Source organism: Aethina tumida, chromosome 3 (genome assembly GCF_024364675.1).
Source record: "Aethina tumida isolate Nest 87 chromosome 3, icAetTumi1.1, whole genome shotgun sequence".
Classification (NCBI taxonomy): Eukaryota; Metazoa; Arthropoda; class Insecta; order Coleoptera; family Nitidulidae; genus Aethina; species Aethina tumida.
This window is the reverse complement of record NC_065437.1, coordinates 12664881-12681399: the sequence shown is the minus strand read 5'-3', so window position 1 is coordinate 12681399 and position 16519 is coordinate 12664881. Positions and strand designations below refer to the sequence as shown.

Sequence of the window (16519 nt, the reverse complement as noted above, 5' to 3'; positions counted from 1 at the left end):
AGTGATTGCTCTGTTAGAAACGCCGAAACCGGTTTGCGACAGAAGAGAAGAAGTCAAATGGGATTTGAAACGAAGAACTAAGTGTAACATCTCGCCGACTATGAAGAAGAAGCGGTCATCTCGGCGGGTGCGTCGCAGCAGCAACGGCAGCAGCACCATTTTGCTGTGTTGCCGCTCGATTGACGTGACTCACACCGAAAACCCGTTTCTCGAGAACCCTTTCTCGTTTTGCTCCTACTGTTTTTTCGATACGTCGGCATGGGCGGCTCGTTATTACTCTCGCACACCCGGATCCACCCTTAAAAGAACCGTAATCCTAAATTAAATAAACTATTTGGCATATCGAAACAATTCTAATAAGATTGCACATTTGAGCACGTCTGTAACGTGTTGTTTTCAGTTAACACCAATTTACGATTGGGTGAATCAAAAGTTTGGCCGTTGGCACAAATCGAATAAATTATCATTAATGAATGCATTTTTTTTACAGTTTCCGTTTGATTACTCCGAAACGGCGATTTATGACACCGTCTTGGCGATAAAAAGTGTGTCTTGTACTTTTCCATGAATGATTTAGAATCCCATTAGCACAACAAATGGAACGAAAAAAATTACATTTTTATTATTTAGTTAATTAACGGATAATTTCTTTTATGTTGTCACCGACACGATAGTAACGGGAAACTTACTTATCCGATTTATTTTAAATTATATTTCCTGTTCTAATGATCTGCATATTGATAAACAGACCAGGCATTTTTTATTTGGAGATGTTGGTTTGTGGTTGTGGTTTTTTCCATAATTTCTATCTTGATGATAAGCCTTTGGTTGATATATTGTTTTTGGAATTGCCCACACCTAAACGTCTACTTTTAATGTAGGTGAACGAGGAACCATCACGATACATCATGGTTTCTTGAATTCCATAAATTACCTTGTTGGTTTTTGTAACTATAACTGTTACATTTATTATTTTTGTAAACATTCTTAATTACACGAATTTTTTGAATGAAAATATGTATATTAATTATGGTTCTTATAAAATAATATTTGAAACTTTGTTTATAAATAAAATTACACACATATTACATTGAACTAAATTAATATACAATTAAAACAAAAAATTTTCATTTTTTGTACTTAAATATTTATATTTTTAACTTCTATTCCATAGAAATTGGTAGGTTTCTGCTTCAGAAACGATTCAAGTTATTGTTCTGATGATTTAACTCGACTTTTCTCTTATAACAGTCGTTTGGAAACACCCTGTGTACACTATAGCTCATACAATATCGTTCATATGTAGAGCAACTTTAGAATTTTTCATTTTTCTTGATAAAAGTGTACGTTTAAATATCCATATTATTATCAGTTATGCAGTATATTTTATCAAAATAATACATCAATATAATTGCTTATTAGTGGTTTTAGTTATGTATTTATTAATATTTGAAAAATATTCAAGGGTCAAAAGTGGAGAAACTTTAAAATAAAACAACTTTACGTACATTTAGCCTTCGTTTATTTAATATCTTGTAGTATATCCATTATTTTTAATAACTTCTAATCACCTTTTGATTCATTAATTTTGGTGGCTTTTCAATATAATCGTTCGAAATTTCTTTCGAGTGATTTTGAACTTCTTCGTAGAGATCTTTTATATTTGACAGTCTTTTTGCAGAGATTTTCCGATTAATTTCTTCTCAAAGATTCTCCATTGGATTGAGGACCGGGTTTTGTGCTGGCCAAGGCATGACACGTACTCTTTGAGAAGCGAATCATTCTTTGACTAACTTAGACGTATGTTTCGGATCGTTGTCGTGCTGGAAGGTTCATCTTAAACTGATGTTACCTTCGTCAAATGAAAGAATATGATTCTAGAGAATATCACGATAAACAAAACAATCCATTACCCCTTCTAACTTAACCAGTGGGCCCATGCCAAACCCAGAAAAACATACCAAACCATAACGTCCCCTCCACCATGTTTCACAGTGGGATTAGTGTACTTGGGATTATACTTTTCATTAATGTGTCCTCTCACCTATGATATATCATCAGATTTGAATAATTGGAGCCGACTTTCATCGGAAAACAAAATTATTTTCCATTACCCATCTGTCCAGGTCACATGTTCTTTTGCAAATAGTAGTTTCGCTGCTCTATAGTTTGCAGAAGTGAAGAGCTTCTTTGTTGGTTTTCTACCATAGAGACCAGTTCTTTGTAGTCTTCGTTTTATAGTACTCACCAACATACTGTGTTCGTTTATTTTTTGATTTATACGGGATATAGTTGGTCTTGCGTTTTCTATCTCTTTTAGGAACTTGTTTCAGTGTATTCCTTCTGTTAAAATTGGAAATCGTCCTTGAAATGATCGATTTGTTTAAATTTAAATCTATTGCAATTTTACTCTGTTTTTCAATATTTCGGAACTTTTCTACAGTTTGTTGTTTAATTTGTATCGTTAAATGGACACTTTTAAGCATTTTAAGCTTTAAGAAACAATATTGGACTCAGTAATAAATTATAAAATCAATTGTATTGAATATAGGGTTTTGTTGAAATAAAAAATAACTGCGTGTATAAAAATATCAGTATATAGTATAAATGTTTAGACCCTTAATAATTATAAAATGAATTTGAATGAAAACAATTGTTCTTTCAATAAAATGATTATGTTTTTTAATTTATTGCACATATGAGCGAATATGTTTCATTAAATAATTGGAATTTTACTCATTCTTAGATTTTTTAGTAAATATTTATTTAAATATGTTAGTTGTTGTTTAACTAACAAATGATTCTATGTTTACTACCTCTTTATTAGAAAACAAGGGGAATCACCAGTATTAAAGTTCAGTTGTACTGAACTGAAGTGAAAAAATACGTTCCTTACAAACGAGCTCATAATATCCGACATTGATTACATTATTCTAAATGGCACTTAATACCAGTGTGTGAAAATTGTCGATAATAAGCGAGCGTCCACTACAAGTGAGTTAATTATCAATGCGTAGGTTATTTTTAATACGAACAAATTATTTCCTGTTACCGATAAGCAATCGTCAAATTTAAATCGTTTATTTAAATTCATCGTAGTCGAACACACGAATCGGGAGGTTGCGAGGCAGTCAAGGGGTTGCGTACCCGCGATATAAAGTGCACCCACTCACTTTTCCATTTCGACTGACACGGGCGCACATCATCAAAGGATTCTGCGTCGGACGGCGGGGAAACGCGTCGCGGCGCCACAAAGAAACTTTATTTTGATACGCGACGCCGGTTACTTTCGCATTTTTCCCCCTTTCTTGTCGAACTAACCTAATTAATGTCGAGCGTTTTGCCGTTGCAAAAGTTATGAATAAATTAATCTCGGACTAGAAAAACATCTTCCTGCCAAGGTTAAGTGAGATTTCAGTTAATGATTAGATGGATTAGCGTTCGCATACATTAACATTTAACGTTTCCTCTTTGAGCCTCGCGAAATTATTGGGTTTTGGGCGCATCCACCATTTTATACAACGAGTATTTTGTTTATTTGCGTTCGTCGGCGCAGTATACAAGGAGTGATCGTCATTAAAATGATTAAACAATTAGTCACATTAGTAAATTACTTGTATCCAGTTAGATAAGTGATTAACAATGTTTTATTTATATAATAATAACGGTAACGCGTACGAAAGTGATATTTTTTGAGGCGACATTAAATGGGCTTTGCAGTTATCTAAGTAGGTAGAACAACAAATATTTTGGCACGTGGATTCACTTGGCAACCGCTCGTTATAATTAAGCAATTTGTCATTCGGTTTCCGAGAATTTTTTCCACCCGTAAAATTTGTTTCTACTCGTTAATTTATATTTTATTGGAATCATTCGTATCCATTAGTTTTTCGCGTTTGTTTAAGCTTTAAAACAAAGAAAAATCGTTAAAATTGTGAATTTATTTTAACACAGAAATATGAGGAATAACTTTGTAAGTGTATTCAAATATGCATAGTCTTAAACATTAATGATAATTAATATAATACAAAGAAATTTATTGTAATTGTCTATTTTATGGCTAGTATTAAAAATCATTTAAAATTTAACTTAAAACAGACCATAAAAATTTTATGTAAGTACTTTGAAACGTAAAATCTTTAGTTTTTGCATGGCATTAAAACACATATTAAACTTGAGACACAATCTTAGCGTAAACTCTCTCGTTGTATCCCCATATCACATTTCAAACAGCAAACAAACAAAGATAGAACCGTTTAAATTTAGAATATCGTATGATCCAAAACAGTTCGTAAAATGTAAATGTTGGCGTTCCGACGAAGACGCATTAGATCAGATTAGATTTTAGATTAATCGTGCGTTTTAATTAATACCCTCGCCCACAGCCACCCCCCAAATATGACGAGATTTAATAAGTAAGAATGTCGGAGGTGGAAAATAAAGTAAAACGGGTAAACAAACTGTATCGGAAGTCGAGGATGGAGGAACTGGAGGATTTTCGTGCGAAATTAAATTCCTTATGCGCGCAATAACTTAATATCAGGTGGCACGTAGTCACAGTTTAGCAATAACATTGTTAACCTTTAATAATACCCGAACATTCTCGCCGTAAAATCTTCCGAAAATAAACAATGGCGTCGGTTTAATAACTGCCGTCGCGGTTATTAATTCGGGACAAGCGATATATCAAAAACCGCACTATATCACGGTTTCACTTTAATATTTCGGCGCCACCCTCATTCGCATGAGCCGCAATTCATTTCGGAACCCCTCGATATTATTATAATTATTATTCATTTCAATCGTTCCCTTTCAAACGTTTTCAATTGATTCTCTTTATGTAAACCTCATTGTTTAATTTTATTTTTACAGTTGGTTAAACATTTTCAGAAAAGAAATATATTTTATGTATAGTAGTGGCCAAAAAATTAAAGGTTTCGTTACTAAGTAAAGGTATTTACTTCAAATTTTGTCCAACCAGTATAAAAACTATATTTCAATATTCTGTACTTTTTTACACTTTAAAAAGGACGAAGATATTACTATCAAGAAATTCTACATTCAAAAATATTTATGTTTTGTGCCCCTATTTAACAATTGTAAGCATTTATTCTTAGTAGGATTTTTTGAGTAACTGACTTTCAGTGGAAAGATAGAAACGTTACACTCCAGACAAAAGAGAAACAATAATTAATATGATATCAATTGAAAATACAAAAGAAGGGTTCTTTGAATGGATCCATGTTCAATAGAACAAGATCAGACGATAAAAAATACATTCATCGTCCTCTTAATAAAAGTTTGGATACACTACAAAAACTTTGGAACATGGTGGAAGAAAAGTTTGACAAGGTAAAAAATGAACTGTTTCGTATATTTAACCATTTACGAAAATTTACCAGTTACATGAACGATACGAAGTATGCATTCATAGTTGTTCAAAGTTTGAGAATTTGTAATACTCTCGATTAAAACATCAAAAACCATCAAATTTAGATGAATCGTGGTTATTAATTGAAGAGGAGAGGAATTCAATTTCCACATTAAATAATAATAATGTGAGCTATTCTATTTCTCTGGTCACCACTGTATATTGAATATTTCAAGACATTTCTTTTTGTTTTTCCTTATAGTAAAACTAATATTTCTCATAATTAAACAACGAAGGACGTGGTCATTAATTCGAAACGGATAATATTTCGCATTCCTGCTTGAATTGGAACGGTTTAATGGCAACAGGACAATTATAAAAAGTGTATATCCAATAAAATAAGCAACCCCCCCGTTCGAGTGGACAATGAACGTCCGAATTACACAGTACATCACTCGGGGGATTGTTTTGTTCCTTCTCCGTTTGTGCAATGCGGACCACGCACACTGTACACGACTCCCAAAATTACAATTTCCACTTCATCAATCGAATATCAATCACTTACCACTTTATTATTAATTCTCCATTGTGTTAAAATACTTATTAAATGGATTATTAATATAACTAAATAGAAGTGGCACATTTATTGGGCACGAAAAATTGTTTCGTTCGAATCTCCGTTCTCGGTTCGTGTGCGGTTCCCGTTCCCGTTCCACGAAGGGAAACAAGGACATTGTTGTGCGGACCGGACCGCCCGGATCCTCCCGTAAATTTGCCTCATAATGACGGCGATGACGACACCGGAATGCGCCTCTAATATCGCACACCATTATATAGATATAGGTATATGGGGCGGCGTCGGCGGCGGTAACGGCGACCGTTCGCTGCAACGCTTAATGGCGCCGATTATTGCTGCCACCCTTTTTGGGGGCCGCATCGAAGGTCGCGGGACTATGCTTTAATTTCATTGAATTGCGTCCCATTTTTGGCTTAACATCGTTTTCTATCAGTTCATCATTGTTAAGTGTTGTTTATTTTTTATTATTGTTGTTATTTATGGCAGTTATGCTAAAATACTACAAATTAATATTGAAGAAGAATCCTTATAGAATATTTTATTATAACTCACCTTAGGAATAATGCAAAAAAAAAATAATTCAGTTAAAAAGAAAACTTGAAAGAAAACATCTCTTTTTAATAAAATTGCTTGTTTGCGTTTGTTTAAATAGTATGGTAATCGTAAATTTTATACAGTAAAAAAATATATATTATCTTAAGAAATTGTTTTTAAGTTAAAATGAAAAAAAGGTTTAAATGAGTTGTATTTATGTGATTTTTTATATCCCTTTATTTCTTACAATTACTTAAACAATTAATTCCATTAAAATCATTCAAAAAAACTGGAAACGCCTTATGTAGATTTAATATAATTGTACGAGATTAAAAAGTATATTTTGTGTAAATAAAACTTTATTATATTATGAACTTTTTTTGTTTTTAAATAATAATGAAAAGTTTCCATTGTTATTTTTGTATTAACTTTTTATTTCGTACAGTTACCTAAAAATAATATAAAAAACATTATTTGATAACACTTTTTATCTAAATATAAAATAATTGTATGAGTTTAAAAATTAGATTTTGTTTAATTTTAAATAATATTTTTAATAATCAAAAGAAATTTTTGGTTTTTGTTTTTACGTTGTTAAGAAAAGTATCAAATGATACTATTATAATATTATGATCATCTTTTTACTAACTTTTGATTTTTTACTGCTACAAAAAAATAATCTATTACAAATAAATATTAAAAGAAACTTTTTGAAAACACTTTTTATCAAAATTTAATATGACAATACAAAATTTAGTATGACTTTAAAAAGTAAATTTTGGACAATTTTAGTCAATAATTTAATAATCAAACAAATTTATGGACTTTTTTATTTGTGTTGATAAGTATTAGTTCTTATTTTTTATTAACTTTTGATTTTTCTTAAAAATAATGTAAAAATTAATTCTATTACAAAGAACTTGAAAACATATTTTATTTAAATTGAATACAGTTGAATGAAATAAATTTTATCGTAACGTAAAACAATAATTTTATTATCCAAAGAAGTTATTGACATTTGTTTTTAAATTGTAATTAAGTTTTATTATTATGTTTTATTATTAACATTTTATAAATAACAGTTATTAAAAATAATGTAAAAAAATAATTGTATTAAAAATAAATAGTTTAAACTTTTAAAACATAATTGTGTGGTATTAATTTTATACGTATATTTTGAAACACCAATGCTACACGAAGTTCCTTCTTTTGTGTTGTGAACTTAAATAATAGTGAAAATTAAAGACGACGTGTTTTTGAACAAGAGTATTCGTTTCAGGCAGCGTCGTGACACCGAGCACCATTTCGTCGCCGTGGACACCCGTGACGGGCCCGCCCGCCCCCGATTCCAATGGCGCGGGCCCGGATACAAAGAATCTCGATGTCGGCGACATCAGCGATGTAAGTACACCCGCCAAAACTCAATCCTTAAACCCGCTAAACCGCCAACGTTTTCGCAGGACGAGAAGGACATGACGGCGGCCGACGCCGAGGGCGTATGGAGTCCGGACATCGAACAAAGTTTTCAGGAAGCCCTCGCGATATATCCGCCCTGCGGCAGACGGAAAATCATCCTCTCAGACGAAGGGAAAATGTATGGTGAGTATCTGTGCGTTAAGGTCCACCAAAAAATTAAGCTGAACCAGGTAAATCATCTTTGATTCCTGACTGGTCGGTTACTTTGGCAACTTTAAAGCGTTGCAAAACTGTGGACGCATTGGTGTCGTTTATGTGGGAGTGAGGGGTGGAAATTAGCGTGACAAGAGAAGTGCAAGGGCGCAGGGCCGTGCGGCCCAAGAATATTGACCGTCGTCCACTCTGCCGTGAACGTTCCGGAAAGTCCGGGCAAGGAGAGGCACTCCAGTGACAACTGGACACTTGCAAGGGACCCTCCTCACTCTCCCCTCCACCTCCCCATCTTTCACCCTCTCTCTCTTTTGAAATCGTCCCGCTTTTATCTGGACGCGAATTGTTGCATTGTTGGCTGTTTTCTCAATTAAATTCGTATTTCTTTTTTGTTTCGTCATTATTATTGCTTTGTTGTCGGCTGTTACGGACAGCTTTAATAGACAAAAGCCATTCGTTAAACGGCAGACGGGAGAAACGGTGATTCCACGTTTGTATTTTTATTTATAAATTCTTAAAAAGTGCGATGTCAAACGAGTGGAAACAATAAAAAGAACGTGTTCACACATCACACCCTTGCCTCTTATTTCCGGTCAAGTGAAGCCAATAACTTTTGTCCGACGCAATATATGCCGGGCATTTAAATTGCCACCCCCTTTTACAATCCCAACCAACGTTTTATTTGCCTTTTTGTCCCCCACTCAACCGGATTTTTTTCCAATGACATTTCTTAATCGAACCGCACAAAGAAATTTTTTTCACCCATTAAAAGTTTTACAGCATCCGCAATTTAGAAATTAATTAGAAACGCTCGTATTTCGTACGAGCCACGTAAATTCTAATGATTACCAATGTATTTTCGTAAGCGGGAGCAATAGCAAGAAACACACACACATACACAACACCTAATTGGTGTGGAGTTGCGCTCCACGCTGAAAATTAATATATTGGCAAGTTTCGGAAAGTTGGCCGTTTCAGATTTTACGCCGCCGGCCTAATTGTATATGTAAACTTGGTTATTAATTTCACGAGCAATATCGCCGCCAATAAATTCTTTCGCTTGCGTTGTGTACGCAAAATAATTGGTTTACCGGCGCGCCGCACAAAACCAGGTAACGGTAAACGTACGAGTAACAGCAGTGTGCGTTTTTTACGACCGATTCGAATATCGACGATAAACATGACACTGTTATCGATTATTAATAAGCGAGCGGTAATCGTTGGGTTTTTATCGCGCGCTCCGGAAAACGTCCCACCGTTTTGAGCTCGCTCCATCGACGGACGCAGCTTATTATCTTACATGTGTTACTTGATGCAGATCACTCAATTTTTTATTCTGTGGACGCGTTTATAAAGTAATTTGCGCTAGATTTCATGTTCTACATCTATGTGCAGTTTTATATTCAATTTTTTACAATAAATTTGAAACAGTAACATAGCTGAAGGAGGAATGAGGAGACTTTCAAATGATGATACGCAAGCTTAAAAATTTGTATTTTCAGTATAGAAATAAATTTATTTATTGAAACATGTTCAATAATTAAAATAATGAATTTATTCTATTTGGCTGTAGCACACTGTTTTCTACACAATTTTAATTATTTCAATGAACTTATGATGTATATGACGTTAAATAATTATTTTCTAAAATATAGAGCCAAGATTAGTCCAGTTTCAAAGAATTTTCAATTATTTTTTTTTTATATTCTGTGATAAAATCAGTTTTTTATTTTGAACCTAATTAAAACAAGTTATTTATCTGGAATGAATTCAAAAATGAATTCAGATATTACAGTTGTTTTAAAATTAAGAAGCGAATTACCGAAACATAAATAAAGATCAGATAAATAATATATAATAATATATGATAATAATATGAAGTAATTTATGTTAAATTAAATATGAACAAATTTCAAGGATTTCTTTGTTTTTTTTTGTAAAAGTTTTTTATCATTTATTATTTCCAATAATTTCTTTCTGTTTTTTATTTTGTTAAAATCTGTTTTTTTATTATTTTCAACTTGACTTAATAATTTGCACGTTATTTCCAGTTTGAAGACAGAAAATATCACTCGGGGAAATACCTAAATAAAAGTAAGCAAATAATAAAAGGGGGTATTACCACCATGGCAACTGTCACCACTGCATTAATATATAATCTAAATGTGTACAAAATTTATTTAATGTAATTTGTTTTAATATATCAACAAAAGATATTCTAATTTCAATAATTTTCAATTATACCTTTCTATTCTTTTTATAAAATCAGTTTTTTTTGTGATTTTCAATTTAACTATAATAATTTAGAAGTAACTTAATTCCAGTTTGTAGACAGAAAATATTATTGCTGGAACCACCGACATAAAAATAAAAATTTGGTAAGGGGGCAACAACGCTGGCAACTACCACCGCTGCATTCCAATATATCACACAATATTTTAATATTTCAATTGATATACCATATAACATAATTCTTACAAAAATTATTTTGTTTTAATGTTTTAATATTTGAACAAAATTATTTTATTTATTCTATTTTAATTTTTTTTAATTTTATTAAATTTAATTAATATATTTTGTATATTATGTTAATATGTGAACAAAAACATGATCTAATTTCAAGTATTTTCAATCATACCTTTCTTTTTTTTATAAAATCAGTTTTTTTATAATTTTTAATTTGACTATAATAATTTACAAGTAACTTAATTTGAGTTTAAAGGCAGAAAATATCACTGGGGGAACCACCGAAATAAAAATATAAATTTGACAAGCCAATAATAAAAGGGGCGCAACCACCCTGACAAATGCCACTGCTGATATTCAGATATATTACACACCTTTTTAACATTTTTTAAAAATATTTACAAAATTTACTTTGTATAACTATGTTTTAATATATAAATAAAAGATATTTCTAATTTCAAGTATTTCCAATTATTCCTTCTTTTTTATGATAAAATTAGTTTTTTTTGCCATTTTCAATTTAGCTATAATAATTTACAATTTACTTAATTTCAATTTGAAGGCAGAAAATATCACCGGGGGAACCACCGAAATAAAGATATAAATTTGGCAAGCCAATAATAAAAGGGGGACAACCACCCTGGCAAATGCCACTGCTGATATTCAGATATATTACAGAACTTTTTAACATATTTTAAAAATATTTACAAAATTTATTTTATATAATTATGTTTTAATATATGAATAAAAGATATTTCTAATTTCAAGTATTTCCAAATATACCTTTCTTTTTTATTATAAAATCAGGTTTTTGTCACTTTCAATTTAACTATAATAATTTTCAATTTACTTAATTTCAATTTGAAGGCAAAAAATATCACCGGGGGAACCACCGAAATAAAGATAAAAATTTGGCAAGCCAATAATAAAAGGGGGGCAACCACCCTGACAAATGCCACTGCTGATATTTAGATATATTACACAACTTTTTACATTTTTTAAAAATATTTACAAAATTTGTATAATTATGTTTTAATATATGAATAAAATATATTCTAATTTCAAATATTTCCAAGTATTCCTTTCTTTTTTTATTATAAAATTAGTTTTTTTGTCATTTTCAATTTAGCTATAATAATTTATATATTTAACTTCAGTTTGAAGACAGAAAATATCACCGGGGGAACCACCGAAATTAAAATAATGATTTGGCAAGCAAATAAATAACGAGAGATGTAAATTTTTACTAAATTTATGTTGTATTATTATGTTTTAATATTTGAACAAAAAATAATAATTACGATTTCTAACTATTAAGAAAAAAGTTTTGTATTATTTTCAACTTGTCCAAACCAGTTTGAAATGAGAAAATATCACGGAGGGAAAAGTCAAGCAATTAATTAATAAAAGAGTGGAATCACTCCCACAACTGCCACCCCCAATTCAAATTTGTTATACGTTTTAAAACATAAACAGAAAATAATCTGCTTTCAAGTATTTTCAATTATTTCCATTTTTTTGTGACAAAATGACTTTCTTTATTTTCTTTGACTATAATTATTTACAAGTTGTTTAACCCCAGTTTAAAGTTTGGAAACGGATTCGTTTATTAGAGTCGACTAAAAACATAATTATAATCCGAAAGTTCGCTTCTTGGCGAACCGACGAAACATAAATAAAGATGTGACAAGCAAACAATAAATGAGGAGGCAACCACCCCCGCAAACCGCCGCCGCTCCATTGAGCCGAGGTTCCTTTCGCGACTGAATTACCTCGCTATTTCTCCGCTCTATTCTCATTATTTTTGTTTATTTTTCCTACGAACAACCGAGCTCTTAATTTAAATAGGTTTCCGATAGTTAAAAGGGGTCGAAGGTCGACGCTAATTGTTCGAATTACCATAAAAATGCGAATTTTTTTTCTTTGGAAAAGTCCATAAATAATTGTTCGGTCGTCTTTACGTTATCAGCGGCACGTTATTTACTTATACCGTACAGATATGTAAATTGTGGCAGTTAATGGAACACAGGAATAGTCAAATGAGTAAAAACGGAATTGCATACGGATTTATGCATGCAATAATTCAGTCGCAATCTTCGCATATAAATATTAATTGTTTACATGCGGCGGTCCAGGAATTGTCCACATACTTCGACCCGACCGTTTTCCCTCCGAATCCGAAATGCCTGACATTTTACTTGGGCGTTCGTTCGGGCCGCCTTTTTTGCAATTACAATTAGCAAGATAACACACATGCGGTGTATCTGTGTCCCACAAATAATGACCTTATTCTTCACACTCCCCATTTTCTTACGTAACTACGCAAAAGTGAAAATCTAACTTGAAAAAAAAATTAAATTTATTTGATTGAACGAAATCGTTCGTACGTGACTGTTTGACCGGCTGACGTATGTTCGGATCCAGCGTGCGCCCGGCCCGGGGGCGGGGGCGGCTGTCCTCCCGTCGGAGATCGGGGGGAGCGAACGGGCCCGCGAAACTATGTCAAGAATGTGCAATTAGTGAACGAGCTCCGCTTGGGGTGAGCAGACCGAGTTCCCGAAGAAAATATAAAGAAGGGTGGCCCTCTTGTCGGCCAAGCTCACCCTGCCGTTCTCGCCCTCTCTTTCTCTCTCGCTCCGTTACACCCTCTCTTTGTTTGTGAGTGTGTCTCGCTTTCCCGGGGGACCCAACCAAATTTTGGTTTTTCATAAACTGGATTAATATTGTTAACGTCGAAAAGGGGTCTAAATTTACCAATTTTTTTTTTTCGGTAAATTTGTGTTTAGTAATAATTATAGCATAAAAAAAAATTTTTATTATAGTTATAAACGAACGAGTTAATGGGAAAACTTAATAACAATTAACTTATATAATGTGGAACAAAACTTTACTGAAAACTTTAAACAAAGAAACATGTTTCACAAACACTTAATTATGTTATGATTAAATGAAGCATATTTGTATTTTTTCAAACAACCAAAATATGCGAACAATTCTATCGTACCGAAATTAAATCGTTGCACCCTTATTCAGGCCAATTTGCCAAATAACTCGGTTCAATTATGAGCCTTCGAAGGTCCGGGAGAACCGGATGATTCTCCCCTACCGTTTTGAGTTTTACACCTGAAGCAGACACGATTATTATTTCAACCCGTTTCACTCCCTTATTTTTAGCGGTCAAGTCGGACGTTTTTATTTTTTAAATGCACGCATGATAAAAACGGGGGTTTGGGAAAAATAAAATCAGGCCCGCCAACAATGCGAGATATGAAAAACGCGACCGGCTTAACGTTCCTAGACAAAACATTTCGCCGTTAGTCGTATAAAGTATTCCGGAAGCGAAATATGAGATTAAAAGAAAAATTATATCGGGGGTTTGTCCACTCCCTCTCACTTTATTGTCGGTTTTAATGAAATGGGGAAAGAATTTTTACTTCGAGTTTCTTAACATCGAACAGAAATAGCCTTAATTAACGATTTTTATTATAAATTATATACAGGCTGATTCATTAGATTTATAAAGAATGGAAGAAAGGTATTGATTTGAAAATTTTACAGCAATTATAACATAATTTGAGCTAGTTTTCTAAATTATTTTGAGCAAAATTTAATTTCTGATTTTACCGGAAATGACATCAACTTTTCAAAGAAACACCTTAATATTTTTAACTCATTGTAATTACAAATAAAATGACTATACCTGAATCGAATAGTTTTTGAGGTATTAATTTATTAATATCTTTTCATTAAAATGTTTGTTTATTGTTTCTTTAATTAATATTACTTTCACAGAAAAAAAATAACGTAGAGAATTACTCAAAATCTCTAAACTAGTATGATCATTATTATTCTTTAGATTTTTTTTATCAATTATATTTTTATCCTCGTAGAAATAAGTATAAAAGTTTTGTAAAAAAGTTTTCTAGACAATGAAGTTTTGAAAGATTTCTTTTGTTTGTTTTCTATTATTTTTAAGGCTTCAAAATAGGGTAAAATATTCTTTTAAATTCAATTAATAAAAAAGTTTAAAATGTTTGTTTATCTTTACTTCACAATGAAAAAAAAATATTGAGTAAATTCCTATATAAAATAACTATTACTTTTATAGAAAAATTTTACCCTAAAGAATTTCTCAAAATCTGTAAACGAGTGTAATTAATCAATTAAAACATTGTTGTTTACATTTTTTATATATATTTTTTTTTGTTTTATACTTTTTTATGCTTGAAAATTACTTTCAATTAATAAAATAGTTTAAAATATTTGTTTATCTTTACTCTACCATGAAAAAAAACATTTCACAGAAAAATTTTACTCTAGAGAATTTCTCAAAATTTGTAAATTAGTATAATTAATCAATTAAAATATCATTATTAGTGCTGTTTACATTTTTTTATTAATAATACATTTATTCACTTAGTAATAAGTACAAAAGTTTCGTAAAAAAGTTTTCTAGATAATGAAGTTTTGGAAGATTTCTTTTGTTTTTTTTCTATTATTTTTAATGCTTGAAAATAGGGTAAAATATTCTTTTACATTCAATTAATATAATAGTTTAAAATGTTTGTTTATATTTACTTTACTATGAAAAAATATATTGAATAAATTCCTATATAAAATAACTATTTCTTTTACAGAAAAATTTTACCCTAAAGAATTTCTCAAAATCTGTGTAATTAATTAATTAAAAAATCATTATTGTTTACATTATATATTTTTTTGTTTTATATAATTTTTAATGCTTGAAAACTACATTCAATTAATAAAATATTTGTTTATCTTTACTCTAACATGAAAAAAAAACATTGAGTAAATTCCTAATAAAATAATACTTTTACATAAAAATTTTACCCCAGGAAATTTTTTAAAATCTATAAACTAATTAATCAATAAAAATCATTAGTATTGTTGTTTACATTTAGAAATAAGTGCAAAAATTGTATAAAAAAGTTTTGAAAGTTTTTTTTTTTGTCTACATAATTTTTAATACTTGAAAATAGTAAAAAATTTTCTTTTTACAATCAATAAGAAGAAAATTAATTTAAAATGCTATTTTTACTCTCCTATTTAAAAAAATAAGCAAATCTCAAAATCTGTAATATTGAATAATTAGTTAATTATTATAAAATTCCATTATTATGATTGGTTAATTTTTTTGTGCAATATAAAAGAACAATTTTATTCACCTGGAAATAAAATAACAATAAAATAAAGCCCCATTATTTTGTTACATAAATTTTAATACAATTGAAAACATATTAAAACCAATTTTTGATATTAAGAATCGTAAATACCGTCTAAAAAATTTTAATATTGAGGTTTTATGTGGATTCATAAAGGCACTGGCAGTTCTGAGCATAAAACCGAGTTTTATCAACGCATTAAAATTATATTGCCGCGCTGAAAATTTTAAACGCCGAAACAGATGGAATATTAACAAATCGTTAACGAGAAAAAATGCCGCACGAACTTTGACCCAATACGAATTCAGATTAAAAAAATATGTATATATATACATTATACGCTTTGCTTTAATTAATTAACTTTACTGCGTCCATAAAAAAGATTACACTCCTGACATAACTTCGGTAATAAGCAATAAAGAAAGATACGGAAAACGCAAAACGAAAACACGTTTGTTCGGTCCAAAAGCGGACCGAAAATAAAACACTCACACACGAGAAACAATTAAATTAAATTAAACACCTGTAAACAGTTTTTCGAACGCGTTCGTAGATTTCCTGCTAGAAAAACCGAAATAAATTAATATCGTTCCGTTCGTTTCGCGCCATTAACATAATTAGATTACGATCGTTTAGTTTTATTTGCCGGGGCCCTAAATTGAGCCGTCAGGAAAGTGAAATTGTGAAATAATTGCGCTCCAATAAAAACTTTTCGACCGTTCTTTCTTTTTTTCTATTTTTTTCATTACGGGCTCATTGTGG

At 31.0% G+C, this 16519-nt stretch overlaps 1 protein-coding gene across 5 annotated transcripts in view; it reads left to right on the top strand.

Annotated features, from left to right (window-relative positions):
* Nucleotides 1-16519, top strand: part of LOC109603448 (transcriptional enhancer factor TEF-1) — a 67805-nt gene that overhangs the window by 46416 nt on the left and 4870 nt on the right. For 3 of the 5 annotated variants that reach the window (XM_049965754.1, XM_049965752.1, XM_049965753.1), the window contains exons 2-3: nucleotides 7762-7883; nucleotides 7943-8081. In XM_049965754.1, the coding sequence (XP_049821711.1) occupies nucleotides 7955-8081 (127 nt within the window). In that variant the 5' untranslated portion in view covers nucleotides 7762-7883; nucleotides 7943-7954. The remainder of the gene's footprint in view (nucleotides 1-7761; nucleotides 7884-7942; nucleotides 8082-16519) is intronic. The other 2 variants (XM_049965755.1, XM_049965756.1) reach the window with 1 other exon arrangement.